At 44.0% G+C, this 20,431-nt stretch overlaps 1 protein-coding gene across 8 annotated transcripts in view; it reads left to right on the top strand.

Moving 5' to 3' along the window:
* LOC109880372 (AP-1 complex subunit beta-1) overlaps positions 1-20,431 on the top strand; it is a 53,309-nt gene that overhangs the window by 416 nt on the left and 32,462 nt on the right. For 3 of the 8 annotated variants that reach the window (XR_004205286.1, XM_031804097.1, XM_031804104.1), the window contains exons 2-20: positions 1,708-1,768; positions 2,160-2,265; positions 2,473-2,608; positions 2,763-3,008; positions 3,989-4,179; positions 4,346-4,567; positions 5,051-5,171; positions 5,338-5,433; positions 7,273-7,388; positions 9,049-9,214; positions 11,554-11,652; positions 13,168-13,427; positions 13,985-14,195; positions 14,311-14,328; positions 15,071-15,223; positions 15,964-15,993; positions 16,090-16,227; positions 18,199-18,344; positions 18,450-18,579. Coding sequence is in view for 6 of the 8 variants with exons in the window: in XM_031804097.1 (XP_031659957.1) it covers positions 1,708-1,768; positions 2,160-2,265; positions 2,473-2,608; positions 2,763-3,008; positions 3,989-4,179; positions 4,346-4,567; positions 5,051-5,171; positions 5,338-5,433; positions 7,273-7,388; positions 9,049-9,214; positions 11,554-11,652; positions 13,168-13,427; positions 13,985-14,195; positions 14,311-14,328; positions 15,071-15,223; positions 15,964-15,993; positions 16,090-16,227; positions 18,199-18,344; positions 18,450-18,579 (2,646 nt within the window). In the remaining 2 variants the exon portion in view is untranslated. Of the gene's footprint in view, positions 1-6; positions 1,478-1,707; positions 1,769-2,159; positions 2,266-2,472; positions 2,609-2,762; positions 3,009-3,988; positions 4,180-4,345; positions 4,568-5,050; positions 5,172-5,337; positions 5,434-7,272; positions 7,389-9,048; positions 9,215-11,553; positions 11,653-13,167; positions 13,428-13,984; positions 14,196-14,310; positions 14,329-15,070; positions 15,224-15,963; positions 15,994-16,089; positions 16,228-18,198; positions 18,345-18,449; positions 18,580-20,431 lie in introns of those variants that run through there. The other 5 variants (XR_004205289.1, XM_020472596.2, XM_020472589.2 and 2 more) reach the window with 3 other exon arrangements.

Below are 20,431 nucleotides of genomic sequence, written 5' to 3'. Positions count from 1 at the left end.
TATGTTTAAAATCAAATTTGTGCCATTACATTTGTCTTGATACAAATTAGCTTTTGAGGTGAATGAGAGCAGAGCCGAGGTAATGCTAACCATTCTGGCTAGCTAGCTAAATGTTGGCTAATGTTAGTAATCACAATGAGGAAGTGTGAAAATGTGTAACTAGTTAGTTATGATGATCATATTTTGCCAGGGCTTTTAACATTGTACATTATCCACATAAGTAGCTAATTTACAGGGTATTTCAATATGTTCTTACGGCCCCGGGTTTATTAAACTAGCATCTGTTGTAGCTAAGCAGCTAGCATGCCATCTAGCTAAAACTATTAGCAACCTAGTTAGTTAATAACAATCGGTCAAACGCTTGATTTTGACAGCTGTCGAATGGCTCCTGCTCGCTGTCAGATGCCACGCATTGTTTGTCAGTCTCAGCTCCTTTACTAAACCTTTGAAAACTAGCTAACTAGTTGTTAAAAAATAGTGATTCATTTACAGCAACTTGTATCTTTGGTGAATAACTGACTTAATGCTAACGTTAGATGCAAAGGCAGTCTGTGTTGAGGCAACATTTGCATTATGACAGCTGGCTGTTGACTGCCAGTTATTGCCATAACACAGCAATTAGGCCTTACTGTGAGCATACTCGGTTAATATATTTGTTCCCAAAGGGCCACAGATCTGGTGGTCATGATGCAGTACTAACACAGTTCCTACACCATTTGAATGTAGGTAACACATTTTATTCATGCACCTCAAACTATAACATTTTAGCCAACATTACTCTATCATGGTTTGACATACATCTAATCTCAGAGTAGTGACTTTTAGTCCCAGGGAATTTGGGGGTCCTGTCAAATGAACCACCACCACACAGCACTGCAATTTAGAAACTTGTCCAGCCAAGTGTGACAGGGAGGTGGGCAGCAACATTTTTCTTCCACCTGTCATTGTTCTCTTTGCCCATCCAGACGGCCTCTCAACAGGCATTGTGCTCTCTGCATTATCACTGTGGGAGCAGGGTGTGATAACATGGTTGTAGTAGTGGCATTTATTTTATTTTATTGTTCATACAGTCTAACTTTACATTGATGTCTATAGAGCTAACTTGTGCAGAAAAAAGTATTAATACTGTGTGTTAATGATGATGGATGAAATGGAGTCAACGCACTGACTGCTACAGCACCATTCATATTGCATCAACATGTGAGACACATTGCCAAAACTCATCATATTGTTCTAAAGTTGGGGGGGTTCAGTGAAATAAGAGACAAATGCTTTTGTTTTTACTTTCAAAGCCTGCTACTTTCAGTGCTGCTTTTTAGTATAGAGTAGTGTTTCTTTTGTTTTTGTGGGAAGACCTTTCACATAAAGGATAAAGTGGAATTCAACAACAGGAAATGGATAGTGCTGTGCGCTGCAGGGCTGCAGACTGAGATTCTGTAGACCCCAGAGGACACCACCAGTCAGGCTGGCTGATTGAGTATGTGCTGTTTTTTAGTCGACCAATGTGTTTTTACACATTGTCCATTGTGTTATTTCATAGAAAAACATCACAGCCAAGTGTCCAAGTGATGGAAGAAAGAACGTCCTATTTTGCCTACACTTGCACTTTTACAGTTTCCTTTCTCCTTTGTGGATCCCTCTCCTTTTAGGAAAAAAATACTTCAGTGCTTGTTTTTCTCTTTTTCTTTCTCTCTCCTTCCCTTGCAGGAGAACCGACAATTTGGATCCAAGATGACGGACTCCAAGTATTTCACCACTACAAAGAAAGGTCTTATAACTTATTACTTTCCAAAGTGAATTTCAATTTGGCCTATTTATTGTTAACCTTTATTCAGAGCTCAGCTTTAGGCTACTCTTGTCATATTAGTCATGAGTCATGACTTGTTTTTAGGCACTAATCCAAATGTTGTGTAACCAGTCAGGGAGACCTAGAAAATGTTATAGAAAAAAAAATGGCTCCCAACCACAAACTGTTTAGATCGAACTATGTTAACCGAATCTCTATAATAATAAATGTGTTAATGTCGTGACTGGTTATATGCAGGGTACCCTACAGTGACTGGTTATATACACCAGTCTTGATCTGCTGCATTATGCATGACTACTCCACGTACACACACTTCTGCGATCTGTTATGTTCCGTTTTCATGTGTGCGCAGGAGAGATCTTTGAGCTGAAAGCTGAGCTGAACAGCGATAAGAAGGAGAAGAAGAAGGAGGCTGTGAAGAAGGTCATTGCCTCCATGACCGTTGGGAAAGATGTCAGGTGAATTCTGTTAGAATATGTCAGAAACCCATGGTGAAAAGATGTGATATAACATTGTCCATTGCCACCCTCAGATGGCACTGTGTTATCTCTGAGAATGTGGTCAATCGTTATGCCCATCCTGACTCTGCTCCCACATAGAGATCCTATAATTCACTAGTAGCTGATTTCATAGACCCTCATGATCTATGTCTCCCCCTCCCCCAGTGCCCTGTTTCCAGATGTGGTGAACTGCATGCAGACTGACAACCTGGAGCTGAAGAAGCTAGTCTACCTGTACCTGATGAACTATGCCAAGAGCCAGCCCGACATGGCCATCATGGCTGTCAACACCTTCGTCAAGGTAAAGCACAAAACCAGGGCAGGTCCGACAAACAGTACTGACCTATTGCTCTAAAAAGTTTTCTCACTATCTGTTAAGTTAGAGGACTGGTAGTGACATCTCAATACTCCTCAGTGTGTGAAAACTTAACATAGAGACTCTCCTCCCCCTTCAGGACTGTGAGGACCCTAACCCCCTGATCCGGGCCCTGGCTGTGCGTACTATGGGCTGCATCCGCGTGGACAAGATCACTGAGTACCTGTGTGAGCCTCTGAGGAAATGTCTGAAGGACGAAGACCCCTACGTGAGGAAGACTGCAGCTGTGTGTGTGGCCAAGCTCCATGACATCAACGCCCAGCTGGTGGAGGACCAGGGCTTCCTAGACACCCTCAAGGACCTCATCTCTGACTCCAACCCTATGGTGAGGCTCCGATGGCAGGGTGACCAGCCTGCTAGACTACCTGACCTTGGGTTAGACTATTGGCTCTAGGGCTAATGTCCTACTTTTCAAGAATGAGAGGTTACATTAAGTCATTTAGCATACTTTCTTATTCAGAGTGACTTGCAGTAGCTCTTAAAACACGGTTCAGTTCACAATGAACATTTTGAAGTTAGAGGGGACCATAACAATTAAAGGAGTGTCTGTATAACTGCCCCTTTTGTCGTAGACAATTGTAAGCATTGCATATATTCATGCCACATATTCGAGTGAAATACAGATTAGTTACAAATGTCACACAGTGGACATGCAAAGAAGGGGTTGGGCGATAGTACACACCTTTTGGCCAATCTACTGCTGCCCGCCAGCTCAAACTGGACCGACGTTAGTCTGGTGTCTCTCAAGCAAGTCTTTGATCTCCCCAATCCACTGCTGCTGCTCATTGTTGAGAGTTGCTCGCAAGCTCTCTCAGCACTCTCTGAGGCAGGCCTCAGGCAAGAAGGACCTCACCCTCTTCTGGTCTTCGCCCCACCGGGGCAAGGATTGTGATGAATTGTGAGCTCCGTAAACAGCATTCGGTCAATCCGCTGCTGCTTCTTGAGTTGCATGCCAGTTCTCTGGAATCAGCAGCTCAGAACTTTGAGGCAGGTCTTGGGGGCAGGAAGGACATTGCCCTCTTCTGCTGATATTTGTCCTCACTGGTGCAAGGACAGAAGCCTGGGGTGGATACAAGAGGAGCCTGGTGTGGATCACAGGGGCCTGGGGTAGATCACCAGAGACAGTGCTGGAAGGGTCCTGTAATGCTCTCTGTGACGTAAACAATGGTCAGATGTGGCGGAAGTGTCATGGCCACCATTCGCTGTTTGGCAATGAATGACTTCTGTTAACCTAGTGGGCTGCAATGAGATATGTGCTCTTGCATTCTAACTTGCTGACTTTCTGGCCCTATCCTTCTCTTTCAGGTGGTTGCAAATGCTGTGGCAGCCCTGTCTGAGATTGCAGAGTCCCACCCCAACAGCAACCTGCTGGACCTGAACCCCCAGTCCATCAACAAGCTGCTGACGGCCCTCAACGAGTGCACCGAGTGGGGTCAGATCTTCATTCTGGACTGCCTGGCCAACTACACCCCTCGCGATGACCGCGAGTCCCAGAGGTCAGAAAGCACCGGATGCCTTCTAGTTTATTGCTTTATCTGACACACTGATTCTCCCTGTCAGTGTCCATGTCCATCTGCTGTATATTAAGTATACATTTCCCCACTCTCTCCTCCCCTCTATTTGTACTCGTCTCATCTCTGTCCTCCCTCTCTCATTCTGTAGTATCTGTGAGCGGGTGACCCCCCGTCTGTCCCATGCCAACTCTGCGGTGGTGCTGTCGGCGGTCAAGGTGCTGATGAAGTTCATGGAGATGCTTCCTAAGGACCTGGACTACTATGGCACCCTGCTGAAGAAGCTGGCCCCGCCCCTGGTCACCCTGCTGTCTGCAGAGCCCGAGCTGCAGTACGTGGCCCTGAGGAACATCAACCTCATCGTACAGAAACGGTAGGAGGGACAGAGGGACTACCAACAGAAATGAGTGTCGCAGCTTAATACAGCTATTCAGTGTGTGTGCTGTCCTAATAGCACTCTCGTCCCTATATCAGGTCTCTCTAACCCTGTTTCTGGAGAGCTACCCTCCTGTAGGTTTTCACTTCAACCCCAGTTGTAACTAACCTGATTCTGCTTATCAACCAACTATTAGAATCAGGTGTGCTAAATAAGGGTTGGAATGAAAACCTATAGGACAGTAGCTCTCCAGGAACAGGGTTGGAGAACCTTGCCCTATATAGTGCACATATTTTGACTTGGGCCCTGGTCCAAGGTAGTGCACTATATATGGAATAGAGTGCCATTTGGGATGTTACCAGTGATTCCTCGGCACATTAAATAGTTTGGATGTGTTGACTGTATTCTGCTAATTCCACCGTTATTGAACTGACAAATAAATGTTCTGTTGATGGCAATCATACCTTTTTCTCTGTGCAGCCCAGAAATTCTGAAGCATGAGATGAAGGTGTTCTTTGTGAAGTACAACGACCCCATCTACGTCAAGCTGGAGAAACTGGACATCATGATCCGCCTGGCATCTCAAGCTAACATCGCCCAGGTGACCCACACACACACTACTGTTTCAGTTAGAACCTTTAGAAGCCATCATTTTTAAATGTTTTAAATAGGTAATAATTTGGGAAGTAACATGGACAAGCAGTAATGTGATTCCTAGACAAGATGAAAGCCAGTATCAGTGACCACATGCTGGTGTTTTTTTTTAGGTGCTGGCAGAGCTGAAGGAGTATGCCACTGAGGTGGATGTGGACTTTGTGCGGAAGGCAGTCCGAGCCATCGGCCGCTGTGCCATCAAAGTGGAGGTGAGAGAGGGAAAGGAGATGTAGCTGTACAGTCGTGGCCAAAAGTTTTGAGAATGACACAAATATTAATTTTCAGTCTGCTGCCTCAGTTTGTGTGATGGCAATTTGCATATACTCCAGAATGTTATGAAGTGTGATCAGATGAATTGCAATTAATTGCAAAGTCTTTCTTTGCCATGCAAATGAATTGAATCCCCCAAAAAACATTTCAGCCTTGCCACAAAAGGTCCAGCTGACATCATGTTAGTGATTCTCTTGTTAACACAAGTGTGAGTGTTGATGAGGACAAGGCTGGAGATCACTCTGTCATGCGGATTGAATTTGAAAAACAGACTGGAAGCTTCAATAGGAGGGTGGTGCTTGGAATCATTGTTCTTCCTCTGTCAACCATGGTTACCTGCAAGGAAACATGTGCCGTCATCATGGCTTTGCACAAAAAGGGCTTCACAGGCAAGGATATTGCTGCCAGTAAGATTGCACCTAAATCAACCATTTATCGGATCATCAAGAACTTCAAGGAGAGTGGTTCAATTGTTGTGAAGAAGGCTTCAGGTCGCCCAAGGAAGTCCAGCAAGTGTCAGGACCGTCTCCTAAAGTTGATTCAGCTGCGGGATCGGGGCACCACCAGTACAGAGCTTGCTCAGGAATGGCAGCCTGCAGGTGTGAGTGCATCTGCATGCACAGTGAGGCGAAGACTTTTGGAGGATGACCTGGTGTCAAGAAGGGCATCAAAGAAGCCACTTCTCTCCAGGAAAAACATCAGGGACAGACTGATATTCTGCAAAAGGTACAGTGATTGGACTGCTGAGGACTGGGGTAAAGTAATTTTCTCTGATGAATCCTCTTTCCGATTGTTTGGGGCATCTGGGAAAAAAGCTTGTCCTGAGAAGACAAGGTGAGCGCTACCATCATTCCTGTATCATGCCAACAGTAAAGCATCCTGAGACCATTCATGTGTGGGGTTGCTTCTCAGCCAAGGGAGTGGGCTCACTCACAATTTTGCCTAAGAACACAGCCATGAATAAAGAATGGTACCAACACATCCTCCGAGAGCAACTTCTCCCAACCATCCAGGAACAGTTTGGTGACAAACAATACCTTTTTCAGTATGGTGGAGCACCTTGCCATTAGGCAAAAGTGATAGCTAAGTGGCTTGGGGAACAAAACATCAATATTTTGGGTCCATGGCAAGGAAACTCCCTAGACCTTAATCCCATTGAGAACTTGTGGTCAATCCTTAAGAGGCGGGTGGACAAACAAAACCCCACAAACTCCAAGCATTGATTATGCAAGAATGGGCTGCCATCAGTCAGGATGTGGCCCAGAAGTTAATTGACAGCATGCCAGGGTGGATTGCAGAGGTCTTGAAAAAGAAGGGTCAACACTGCAAATATTGACTCTTTGCATCAACTTCATGTAATTGTCAAAAAAAGCCTTTGACACTCATGAAATGCTTGTAATTATACTTCAGTATTCCATAGTAACATCTGACAATATCTATAGACACTGAAGCAGCAAACTTAGGAAATTAATATTTGTCATTCTCAACTTTTGTCCACGACTGTACACAGGTCATATACATAGTGTTTTAAAGTCCTATACAGCAAACCCTCATGTTAACTGTACTGTTTTACTGCCAGCCTAATGAATGTGTGTCATGGGTTTACTGTGCAGCATGTGAAGTATAAATGTCTGTGAAATGTTGGGGCTTTTTCATGCTTGTGATGACCAAGCCAGATGACTGTCACCATAAATATTGAAAGCCTGAATAATGCCGATTTTGGTAGGGTCTCTCTGGCCTGCTCTGTGTTTGGCTGACAGCATCTGTCTGTCTGTCAGCAATCAGCGGAGCGCTGTGTGAGCACCCTGCTGGACCTCATCCAGACCAAGGTCAACTATGTGGTGCAGGAGGCCATCGTGGTCATCAAGGACATCTTCCGCAAGTACCCAAACAAGTAGGTCACCTGTTGATGGTCAGGTCCAGGCCTGGTTATTACACAGTGTCGCATCCCAAATGGCACCCAATTCACTATATAGTATGCTACTTTTGATCCGGGCCCATAGGGCTCGCAATCCTTATAACCCAGTTAGTGTTTGGTTTCCCTATGAATGGATCCTCAAATCATTTCACAATTATAAGGCTTTGATGGAAGAGGCACTGGCATATCACAACTGAGTTAATCAGTGAAGGAGTCTAACCAGCACTTACAGATGTAAGTAGGGTAGTGTTATTTTTCTGTGTGCAAGATTTTTACTGGGAAACCATTCCAACCATCAAGATAGATAGATCTCAACAGCCTGACAGGCAATCTCATTAATGTTTAAGGCAACCAGAAGTATAGCGACGGACTAAACCAGCCATGGACAATTTTGAGGGAGATTGATATTCAATGAGTCATACAGAGGTTGTATTACACCTCAGCAGAGATTGCCATGCTTGTTAAAATGGTCTATGGTCTCGTTGTCACCTTAAGACAAGCATAGCGTACTAGCGCTAGCAAATGCATTTATACTCGCACATAGCCGCACCCACACACACTGGAGCCCTGTCTGTTCCTGCTCACTGCCACCCAGATCACATCTTGGCCTGAGAGGTAGCGAGAAAGCTCATTACTCTGACACCGGGTTTTCTGCTTGGCTTTCATCGTGAAAGGCATGAAAATGAGCTTTTGGGCTGAATGAAGACTCCTCTAACCTCTCTCACTCATAGATATGCAAGGTGTCAGTCTGCAGTGTGTAGCGCTGAATCCTTGCCCCTGACAACGCCCAGGCAGCCCCAGGCAGAGCCTGACCCCTACTCTATCAAGGCTCAGTAGGCTGGATCCATGTGCCACATAGACAGACAAACCTCCTACCCACTTGAAACCCAGTCCATGTCGCCCTGCACCTACTTAACTTACTGGACTGCTGTTTACTGAACATGACTTCACAGCCACGAGGCACTCATTGAACCTGCATTACTCTGTAATTAAGTTTGTTAGCTGTTGCTGTATATTCCGACATTTTATTTATGCCAGGAAATGGATGATCGCGTACTGTTTGTTAACTCTTTTCTTGGTCTTTTTAGGTGTTGGGTAGTGAATCATCGTCATTTATTGGAAAGACATTCTGTTCCCTTTTTTTTCCCTCTTTCTTTCTCCTCCAGCAAAAAGTGATGCAGAAAATAACAGTTCATCCAGCATGAAGTTTAGTAATTGTGCTCGCAAGAAAGCCCACAAAATATTTTATAATGTGCAGTCATGTAAATACAGAGGCACAGAGTTAAACAAAAAAAAGTCCTATAATTTAGTGAAGTGAAGATTCAGAGGCTGTGAAATGTTTCTTTGTCTATGCAACAGCATGAACAGATTCTATTGCCTTGCCCTTGGCTCGCATTACTGCTCCAGCACATCCTGTTCAGATGCTGTGTTGGCATTTATGCTAATACCATTCTCGAGGAATGCTGCAGAGTCGATAACATTTTATATTCAACTGACAACAGTTGATAAATATGGTAAAATGAGAAAGAAAAAAAATGACTGCAAACCTATTTCCCATTTGAAAATGTTTTTCCGTCTGTGTGTGGACAATGACTTGGTATTGAGTCATTAGTTCCTAACCATTGTCTGTTCCCAGGTATGAGAGTGTGATCGCCACGCTGTGTGAGAACCTGGACTCCCTGGATGAGCCGGAGGCGCGGGCAGCCATGATCTGGATCGTAGGAGAGTATGCTGAGAGGATCGACAACGCTGACGAACTGCTGGAGAGCTTTCTGGAGGGCTTCCACGACGAGAGCACCCAGGTCTGACTCACTCACACATGGGACACATCCCAAATGGCACCCTATTCCCTATATAGTGCACTATTAGCCCTGGTCCCAAGTAGTGCACTACATAGGGAATAGGGTGCCATTTGGGATGCTAACAATATGCTGTTTACTGCTCACTCTAAACAGGCTTCAATGGAACCATTCTGTGCATACTGGGAGATATTGGGGGGGGCTGCATTTAGTAGCTTATAGCAAGAGAGGGTAGCCCTATACTTGACTGGCTGACTTTGAAAAAGAGGGGTTGCTGTAGTCTCACAGGTTAACTGCTGTTTTAGCTCTCAAGAGGCAACAACAGCAGCTCTATGAAGATGCTGACTGGTTGGTTATGGCACGCTTAAAGGCACTGCTTGTGAAAGAGCATTGATTTACTTTAAGAATTCAAGCTGTTTTTGATGAAGTTAGGAAAAACTGTAGGCTTGTGGAGAGACATTTTAAGTACCTAGTCTTTGTTTCCTATAAACGTAATCTTCTAACCAGTCTCTCGATGATGATGATGATAATGGAAAAAACATGACACTTTAATAGCAATTGAAGTCTGTAGTGTTTCCTCCTTGAAGCGGTTGGTATTATATCCTCCTCTGTGGATCCATGTATATAGAGTAGTCTAGAGTATTCTGCACATGTTTTCCTTCGGGATTAGCTCTGCTTGTTTGGAAACCACAGGCTAAGCCATAGATTAATTAATTCTGCTCCATTTTAGCAGGACAGATTTAGACATAGTCTTGATGCATTGGAGAGAGATTTTTGTTCAGGCTGTTGAGTTGTAATTTTTTTCAGTATTTAACGCTACATGCTGAAGTCTTTGTAGAGTACGTGTTTAGTTGGAAGTGTTGTGCAAATGCTGTTTAGTACATACATGCAGTATGTACTTGAAATACATACACAGGTACACCTCCAATTGACTCAAATGATGTCAATTACCCTATCAGAAGCTTCTAAAGCCATGACATCATTTTCTGGAATTTTCCAAGCTGAATTATAAGTGAAATAATCTGTCTGTAAACAATTGTTGGAAAATGACTTGTCATGCACAAAGTAGAATTCCTAACCGACTTTCCAAAACTATAGTTTGTTAACAAGAAATCTGTGGAGTGGTTGAAAAACTAGTTTTAATGACTCCAACCTAAGTGTATGTAAACTCCCGACTTCAACTGTACATACATAAACTCAGCAAAAAAAGAAACAGCCCTTTTTCAGGACCCTGTATTTCAAAGATAATTCGTAAAAATCCAAATAACTTCACAAATCTTCACTGTAAAGGGTTTAAACATGTTTTCCCATGCTTGTTCAATGAACCATAAACAATTAATGAACATGCACCTGTGGAACGGTTGTTAAGACACTAACAGCTTACAAACGGTAGGCAATTAAGGTCAGTTATGAAAACTTAGGGCACTAAAGAGGCCTTTCTACTGACTGAAAAACACCAAAAAGACGCCCTGCTTATCTGTGTGAACGAGCCTTAGGCATGCTGCAAGGAGGCATGAGGACTGCAGATGTGGCCAGAGCAATAAATTGTCATGTCCGTGCTGTGAGATGCCTAAGACAGCGCTACCGGAAGACAGGACGGACAGCTGATCGTCCTCACAGTGGCAGACCACGTGTAACACCTGCACAGGATCGGTACATCCGAACATCACACCTGCGGGACAGGTACAGGATGGCAACAACAACAACTGTCCGAGTTACACCAGGAACGCACAATCCCTCCATCAGTGCTCAGACTGTCCGCAATAGGCTGAGAGAGGCTGGACTGAGGGCTTTGTAGGCCTGTTGTAAGACTGGTCAAGGTAAAAAGTCAAGGTATTGGAGTGGCCATCACAAAGCCCTGACCTCAACCCTATAGAAAATTTGTGGGCAGAACTGAAAAAGCTTGTGTGAGTAAGGAGGCCTACAGACCTGACTCGGTTACAACATCTCTGTCAGGAGGAATGGGCCAAAATTCACCCAACTTATTTTGGGAAGCTTGTGGAAGGCTACCTGAAACGTTTGACCCAAGTTAAACTATTTTAAAGGCAATGCTACCAAATTACTAATTGAGTGTATGTAAACTTCTGACCCACTGGGAATGTGATGAAAGAAATAAAAGCTGAAAGAAATAATTCTCTCTACAATTATTCTGACATTTCTCATTCTTAAAATAAAGTGGTGATCCTAACTGACCTAAGACAGGGAATTTCTACAAGGATTAAATGTCAGGAATTGTGAAAGTGTATGTAAACTTCTGACTTCAACTGTAGCTGTAAGCTGAGTTGATGTGAGTAGTATGTATGTGTGAGTTATAGCTGGTCTCGTCTGCTCTGGTTTCCCAGGTGCAACTGCAGCTGCTGACAGCCATAGTGAAGCTGTTCCTGAAGAAACCCACTGAGACTCAGGAGCTGGTGCAGCAGGTGCTGAGCCTGGCCACACAGGTGAGTGTCCCGGGGTGTACACACACACACACACACACACAGTCAACAGCAGGGATCTAATCAGCCACAGTCTCACACCAATGCTTCTTATGCCAGGGCCTTCAGGCCATGTCAGTTGTCACTAATTGCCCAATAGAAGAACAGAAACCAGATTGTCTTCACTTTGAATTCCCAAAGTAAGTTGGAGAGATGGAAGACAGGACTATACATCTCCCAACAATTAGCTTACCCTTTTCTCCAGAAAGTCTGGAACACCTTCAAGTGTTATCCTAAATATGCCAATCAGCCAAGCAACACTCCAGGACAAAGGGAAGGTCAAAAATAAGGACAAAAATATTGTGTTCTGCTCAAATGCTGATGGGAACAACCCAGTTTAAAAGATGGGAACAACCCAGTTTACAAGTGGGCTGTGATCTTGGTGGGGTAGTCTAAATGCTTGTAGCTCTTTTATTGGTCTAATTACTATGGGATGTCCTTGACTAACCTGACAACAAGGGCACAATTTTATTTACTGTTCTTCCTGTGGCTGTCACTAACGTCCTTCACTTCATAAATAACTAGCCTGCTGGGACACTATTGAAATGGCTGCTTTTATTCATGATTCTCCCCCTCCCACAAATGGAATGACGCATTCACGTGTGGCGTCTGCCAGACGATAGGGCCTAGTCATTCCAGCACTGCTGAGGCAACATGAAAAGTGGGATACTCAATGAAATGTGTCAAGTTGACAGCCAGTGTGACAATGTCACCATAAACGGTACCCTACTATTTCTGATGAGACTGAGTGTTTTTGAGTTTGAGTGTAGCATTAAATAAACACCTTTATTTGTGTGTTTTATGAGTAGTTCATCTCTCTCCTCAGACTGTGGGAGTTGTCATTAACTTTGGAGTTTAGTGCCAGGGGAGTTTCAACACTGCCAGGAAGCTGCCAGGACCAAAAATATATTCCGGATGTTCTAGTTTTTATGTCCTTGTACCGCGTGTCTTACTTCTAAGCCTTGCTGATGCTGTTCAAATCTTCCCTTGGATCTTCTTATTATTGACTGAGTAGATTATTCTAGTTTATACCCCTCAGGGAATCGAACCTAACCTGACTCTTGGATTATTCTAGCTATACCCCTCAGGGAATCGAACCTAACCTGACTCTTGGATTATTCTAGCTATACCCCTCAGGGAATCGAACCTAACCTGACTCTTGGATTATTCTAGCTATACCCCTCAGGGAATCTAACCTAACCTGACTCTTGGATTATTCTAGCTATACCCCTCAGGGAATCGAACCTAACCTGACTCTTGGATTATTCTAGCTATACCCCTCAGGGAATCGAACCTAACCTGACTCTTGGATTATTCTAGCTATACCCCTCAGGGAATCGAACCTAACCTGACTCTTGGATTATTTGCTTAGTATCTGACATGACATAAGTGAGAAGAACAGGCAGAGAGCGGAGTCTGTGAAGCAGTTACTATTTATTATGCACCACATCAGTCATCCTCTCAATCTGTTGTCTGCAGGACTCTGACAACCCGGACCTGCGAGACCGTGGCTACATCTACTGGCGTCTGCTCTCCACTGACCCTGTGGCTGCCAAGGAGGTGGTGCTGGCCGAGAAGCCTCTGATCTCAGAGGAGACTGACTTGATTGAGCCCACCCTGCTGGAGGAGCTCATCTGCCACATCGGCACGCTGGCCTCCGTCTACCACAAGCCTCCCAGCGCCTTCGTGGAGGGCAGCCGCGGAGTGATGCACAAAAGGCTCCCTGCACGCACTGGATCGTGAGTCTCTCTCACACACACACACACACACACTTTTAGGGCCTACTTGAGTTTCCCTAACTAAACACCTTATTTGCACCCAAGTAATTCCCCTAAGTAGTGTTATTTACCCCTAGAGTACACCCAGTCTTTACTTTGTGTAAAGCATACCTTACTTTATACTGGCTTAAGCCACATTCAATGAATCAGAGTTGTCTGAAAGATCTCACATGAGGCTGTGTTACCAGCAGACATGAAGTGCAGCACCCAGTACTGGGCTGATTTTAAATTCAATCTTAATGCCATTTAATTGTTCTTTTCATTGCATTTAAGATGTGCCAATGGTGTTCCCTTAAATAACCTTAGGACCAATATTAAGCAGGGTTGGTTTATTGAATCAAGAGTTCCAGATAATTTAGCTTCGCTGAGACTAGGCTTCTCTTTAAATGTTTAGCTCAAAACATTGCGTTTAGGAATTCAAACCAGGTTAAACTGAAGTTCTTAAATACCCCCTTTTATTGTGGTGAATCTTTGCAGTTGTCTCTAACTCCCTCTGTCCTGGTCTCTCCATCCCCCAGAGGAGAGGGTACGGAATGCCCAGATGTGGGCAATGCTGCTGGGGGCTCTGCCCCTGAAGCTGCCCCCTCTATCATCCCCTCCCAGGGAGACCTCCTGGGGGACCTTCTCAACCTGGACCTGGCACCCCCCACCACCACCGGTCCCACCCCCTCCACCTCCGGCATGCAGATGGGGGGCATGGATCTCCTTGGTGGAGGTCTGGAGAGCCTGGTAGGTACCGCACTGTAGCCTGCTGTGCTGCTACCCCTGGTCAACCAGTGAACAGTCCATTTTTTTTCTTTTTGACTGAGTGTTTTTCTTCTTTTTTTTAATGCCACACCTGCAGATGGATGAGTCTGAACCGGTAACTAAAGTACAAGGACGGAGAGGACATAGCTATAGTCACACATCACATTACATCATCATTAATTAGATGTAGCAGCTAGGCTTGGGTGGTATCCAGTCTTTTATATTGTCATACTGTCCTTCTCTCATACCTGGATTTACGGTAATACCGGCATAGCACACAAGGGAGTGCTAAAAACGCAGCACATAAAATTATACACGCATAGCTAGTAGCTACAGAACATCATTTTCGGTGAGTGTGGACGTCATCACTTCATGTGCGCTGCACAACAGACTCGCTGATAGCTATAGAATGCTATGTACTCCCCAGCTCGCTTCCTCCCGTTGTGCTGTTTACAAACACGTTACTGGCTCAAATGTTCTTGGCAACTACGGTAAGCTTCATCATTTAAAATAATGTGACCGGAGAAATGAAGAATGCAATTTCCTATGGTATTGTACAAGTTGACTGCAGGTAATCACTTAAAACATAGTTACAAATATACACTTATTTGAAAAACTACATATTTATTTATTGGAAAAACCATCCTGTGGCTTTTCCAAATACCCTGGTAAACTGCCCAAGCCTAGTAGTAGGGCATTATCATTGCTGTATCTACAAGTGTGTGTGTGTGTTTGTATATACTGTGTCCTGTATTCATCTCTTCAATATTCTTTCTCTGTGCTTGATGCATCCTGATTGTTCCATGTCAATGAATACATCTAACATGACAACCCTACTGTATTCATCCTGCCATCAGCCACACGTTCCCCTGCGGACGGACCCTCCACAGTCTCCGTCACCTCAGCCCCCGTCGCCAGTGTACACCCACACTGACTACACCTACACTGACTACAGTCACACTGACAGCCCCCCTGACCACAGCTCTACTGAGCACAGCCCCCCTGCTGAGGTTGGTTGAGGGGCATCAGTAGAGGCTCCTAGACAGACTAGACTGGAGTCCCCTTATGGTACCCTGTGCTGTACTGTGACCTCTCCCCATCTCTAGCTGTCTGTCTGTTGCACTGTCTGTTGTAGTAGATCAGAGATGTTTCCTATCGTCTCAACACGTTTCTTTAGTTCCTTTTTAAGTTTATTTCAGGCCTCTGAGACCTTTTGTAGGTCTTGTTGTGTTTGTTGTTCCATAAGCCCTTACTTACTGTAGCTAGCTGTATTTGTTATGATTTTAACATGCTACTCTAGATGTTTAGGCCCTATTCATTTCTGGTTTCCATTTGCACTCATCTCTTCATAATTTTAATTGTTTTGATAGTGATGTATTTCAATACTGATTTCTCTGTGTAACCAACTAACTGACCACTGTGCTGGCAAACAGTTGGCATTTACAGTTTCTGAGATATCTGAATGAAAACCTGAATACATGATGCTCGTCCTGTGCTCTTCGACCCTCATATGCACCTCCAGTAGCTCTCATCATAGAAATAGGACACTGTTCTGTATGCTCTCATCTCACCTTCCCAAGTTTAAACCATGCTTTTCATATGTCATGGAACATGGTTATCTTAGCAACCCCTCATCACACACCCACCTCCCTCCCTCAGTCTTTTCTCTAGCATCTCCCTCATCCTGCTGGAATAAGGTGTAACATTCTAATATTGTCTAAACTGAACTCCTCTCTCTCTCTCCCCTCAGCTTGGAGGAGATATTGGTGGGAGTCCTGCGGTAAGCCTGGTTGTTGAAAACATTTTAATTTGGAAAAATAATATTTTGGTGCAATTTTTTGATGTTCAGCTCTTTAACATGGTCTCTCATCCAAAGATGGGAGCTGGTTTTGGCGCAGCTCCCGCTGTGATGCCAGCCTCTCTAAACGCTCCTGTGGGAGGCGGCCTTGGAGACCTCTTTGACCTCGGAGGGGGGGTTGGCATGCCGATGGGAGCATACATTCCACCCAAGACAGTGAGTGTCTATAGAGTATGGTAGTACACTTAATATGATAGTATTGATACTATTTTGTTACGTTACAGCCTTATTCTAAAATGGATTAAATAAAATCAAAAATGCCCTCATCAATCTACCCACTACTCCATAATGGCAAAGCAAAAACAGGTTTTTATAAATTGTATTAAAAATGTAAGTATTCAGACCCTTTTGCTATGATACTTGAAATTGAGCTCGGGTGCCTCCTGTTTCCATTGATCATCCTTGATGTTTCTACAACTTGATTATAGTCCACCTGTGGTAAATTCAATTGATTGGACATGATTTGGAAAGGCACACACCTGTCTATATAAGGTCTCACAGTTCACAATGCATGTCAGAATAATTGTCCGTAGAGTTCCGAGACAGGATTGTGTCGAGGCAAAGATCTGGGGAAGGGTAACAAAAAATGTCAGTATTGAAGGTCCCCAAGAAGACAGTGGCCTCCTTCATTCTTAAATGGAAGAAGTTTGGAACCACCAAGAATCTTCCTAGAGCTGGGCAAATAGAGCAATAGGGGGAGAAGGGACTTGGTCAGAGAGGTGACCAAGAACCCGATGGTCACTGACAGATCTACAGAGTTCCTCTGTGGAGATGGGAGAACCTTCCAGAAGGACAACCATCTCTGCAGCACTCCACCAATTAGGCCTTTATGGTAGAGTGGCCAGACGGAAGCCACTCTTCAGTAAAAGGTACATGACAGCCCGTTTGGAGTTTGCCAAAAGGCACCTAAAGGACTCTCAGACCATGAGAAACTAGATTCTCTGGTCTGATGAAACCAAGATTGAACTCTTTGTCCTGAATGCCAATTGTCACTTCTGGAGGAAACCTGGCACCAATCCCTGCAGTGAAGTATGGTGGTGGCAGCATCATGCAGTGGGGATGTTTTTCAGTGGCAGGGACTGGGAGACTAGTCCGGATCGAGGGAAAGATGAACGGAGTAAAGTACAGCGAGATCCTTGATGAAAACCTGCTCCAGAGCGATCAGGATATCCGACTGGGGTGGAGGTTCACCTTCCAACAGGACAACGACCCTAAGCACACAGCTAAGACAACACAGGAGTGGCTTCGGGACAAGTCTCTGAATGTCTTTTGAGTGGCCCGGACTTGAACCCAATCAAACATCTCTGGAGAGACTTGAAAATAGCTGTGTAGCAACGCTCCCCATCCAACCTGACAGAGCTTGAGAGCATCTGCAGAGAAGAATGGGGGAAACTCCCCAAATACAGGTGTGCCAAGCTTGTAGTGTCATATCCAGGAAGACTCAAGGCTGTAATCGTTGTCTAAGGTGCTACAACAAAGTACTGAGTAAAAAGTCTGAATACTTTTGTACATTTGATATTTCAGTTAAAAGAACACATTTCAAAACAGTTTTTGCTTTGTCATTATGGGGTATTGTGTGTAGATTGAGGGGGGGGGGGGGGACAATTAAAGGCGTTTTAGAATAAGGCTATAATGTAACAATGTGTGAAAAAGTCAAGAGGTCTGAATAATTTCCGAATGCACTGTAACTACTAGGCCTATATGCACCCAGGCTCTGGAATGCACTTCCCCCATACTTACAACATGCAGATAGCCATCTCATTAAAAAACCTGAAAACACACCTCTTCAAGGATACCTATGGTCTATGATTGACTCTGTCCTACATTACTTCTGTGCTCTCCCAGTATCACTGTGTCCCCTCCAACATAAACCTTACCCTTAACCATGTTTGGATCCTCTACCCAACCCTTCCTTATTTTTACCTGTCCTGTTTCGTGTTATCCTTTTGATTTTAAATTGTACTTTGATTGATGCTCTTGATTTTCTGACCTGATGTACGGATTCTACTGTTAATGTGATATTTCATTGAGTGCCCTGATGGTGTCCGCCAAATAAGTTGAATTATTATTTAATACAAACTGTAGTTTAATACAAACTGTTCCTCTTATGGTATCCTCTATCCTCAGGTGTGGCTCCCAGCCATGAAGGCTAAAGGTCTGGAGATCTCTGGGACCTTCGCCCGGCGTGCTGGAGTCATCCAGATGGAGCTGGTCCTCACCAACAAGGCCATGAGCGTCATGACTGACTTCGCCATCCAATTCAACAGGAACAGGTGAGCGGAAGTCTATATGTCTATATGATGGTCATAAGGAAACATCTCTGCTGTGAATGTGATTAAAAAAAAATCTAGTTCTGACTGGAACTCTTCTCTCTCTAGTTTTGGACTGGCCCCTGCCGGCCCACTCCAGGTCCTCACCCCTCTTGGCCCAAACCAGACCATTGAAGTCAGCCTCCCCCTCAGCACTGTTGGGCCAGTCATGAAGATGGACCCTCTCAACAACCTGCAGGTAACTTTCCCACAACCTTAGTTGTACAAGATGTTTCAGGGGACTAGGCTGCTTCAGACTAGGGTTAAATAGTAGGAACCGGGTTACCGAGATATCCAGCCCAAACCCACTCCCTTTTCCCAGGATAAATAACTGCAAGAAACCGGTAAATTTATAATAAATGATTTATATGAAAAGCATGATGTGAAATGGCACTCTTAAATGATATGCGCTGTCTAAATCTGTCTTCTCAACGGCCTCCTCTCTGCTATCTGCTTGACCAATCATCGACGCTCATGGTGGGGACACCGCTTCTCACTACGGAGTGTAGTTCAATGAGTTTATCATCTCATGGTAACTTTTTGTCTTGTAAAAGGAAGGACTACATTTGCTGCAGCTACAGTAATATAATGATAATGCGCGTCTAATTTACACTTCTCCATCTGGCTTTCGGGGGTCACCTTATTCTTTCATTGTAAAGAGTTTTATAACAGCCTCACTCAAATATCGTTGCTGCAGTCTTTTTCTCTCCCATCAATTCCATTCAAATTGCACCCAAAATAGATTGGCCTAATCCTGGTCAAGATTGAGATGCAATGAGTGTACAAAACATCCTGCTCTTTCCATGACTAAAGCCCTATTCACACGGGACTAGTATTACTATAGAATGTAGGTGATGTAATTACTACCCCAGCATGTCAGTTTTTCCAGTGGACGATTCGGATGGGATTAGCTTTACCCAACTGCCCCGTAATAATTGTTTTCCTCATTCAAAATGGATAATTATGACGGAAGCCTGGAGGCTCTTCTAGGTAGGAAGATGTTTTAAATGTCTAGGGATGGCCTAATATTGGCCTAATGGCCGTCAGTTCGAAGAAAGTCAAAATGACAAGACATATCAATAACAACCATGAACTGTAACCTATGCACAAATTTAATTAACTGACATTTGCGGAAGAGGAATAGGCACTTTAAGTTGATATGTGACGAAACAGATCCATTTGTAGACTACATGCATAGCACTTGTTTTAAGCATTAATTTGTTCCTATGTTCTTACCCAAACTGGGTGCAGCACGTGATAAACTCAGTAATAACCTTCAATACACAGGGATGATGATTCGCACAGGATATGTGTTATCAGAGGACGTGAGAGTTTGCCCGAAAAACTGTAGGTTTTTAAGGATGGGATAATAACCTTCCTGCCAAGTACAAATTACTTGCATGGCAGATTCGGACGGGACTAAAATACAGATGTGGTGATTTGTGCTCATACACATAATTACATTACCTGAGCTCCCCCAGTAAAACCTATCCAGTCTGATAAGACTGATCAGGTGAATCCAGATGAAAGCTATGATCTCTTATTGATGTCACTTGTTAAGTCCACTTCAAATCAGTGTAGATCGGTTAAAGAATAATTTTAAGCCTTGAGACATGGGTTGTGTATGTGTGCCATTCAGAGGGTGAATGGGCAAGACAAAATGTTTAAGTGCCTTTGAACGAGGTATGGCAGTAGGTGCCAGATGAACCAGTGTGAGTGTGTGTTATGCTTCTAAATTATAGCCTCTGTCTCTTGCGCAATACGCACCTCCGCTCCGTTGCCGTATCTACCTAAAAAAAAAAATGCTACTTAGCTCTTGAAGTCCCAGGAAAAGCTAGACTAGAATAGCTTGCTAGAAAAAAAAAATCTTTTAGCATTTCTTATACTTATAGACTGTTCGAAGAGAGATTCAAGTTCTTGTTTGCTGAATGTTTAATACAGCAGCCATTAGAACTTTAAAGAAGAGAACACGCAATGGCAGTTATTTATTCAGAATAGGGCTGTCCCCGACAAAAAAAAAATCTTGGTTGACCACGATCTTGGTCTGTTCT

This window comes from Oncorhynchus kisutch, linkage group LG3 (assembly GCF_002021735.2).
Source record: "Oncorhynchus kisutch isolate 150728-3 linkage group LG3, Okis_V2, whole genome shotgun sequence".
Lineage (NCBI taxonomy): Eukaryota > Metazoa > Chordata > Actinopteri > Salmoniformes > Salmonidae > Oncorhynchus > Oncorhynchus kisutch.
The sequence above is the reverse complement of the archived record's forward strand: the minus strand, read 5'-3'. Positions and strand labels throughout refer to the sequence as shown.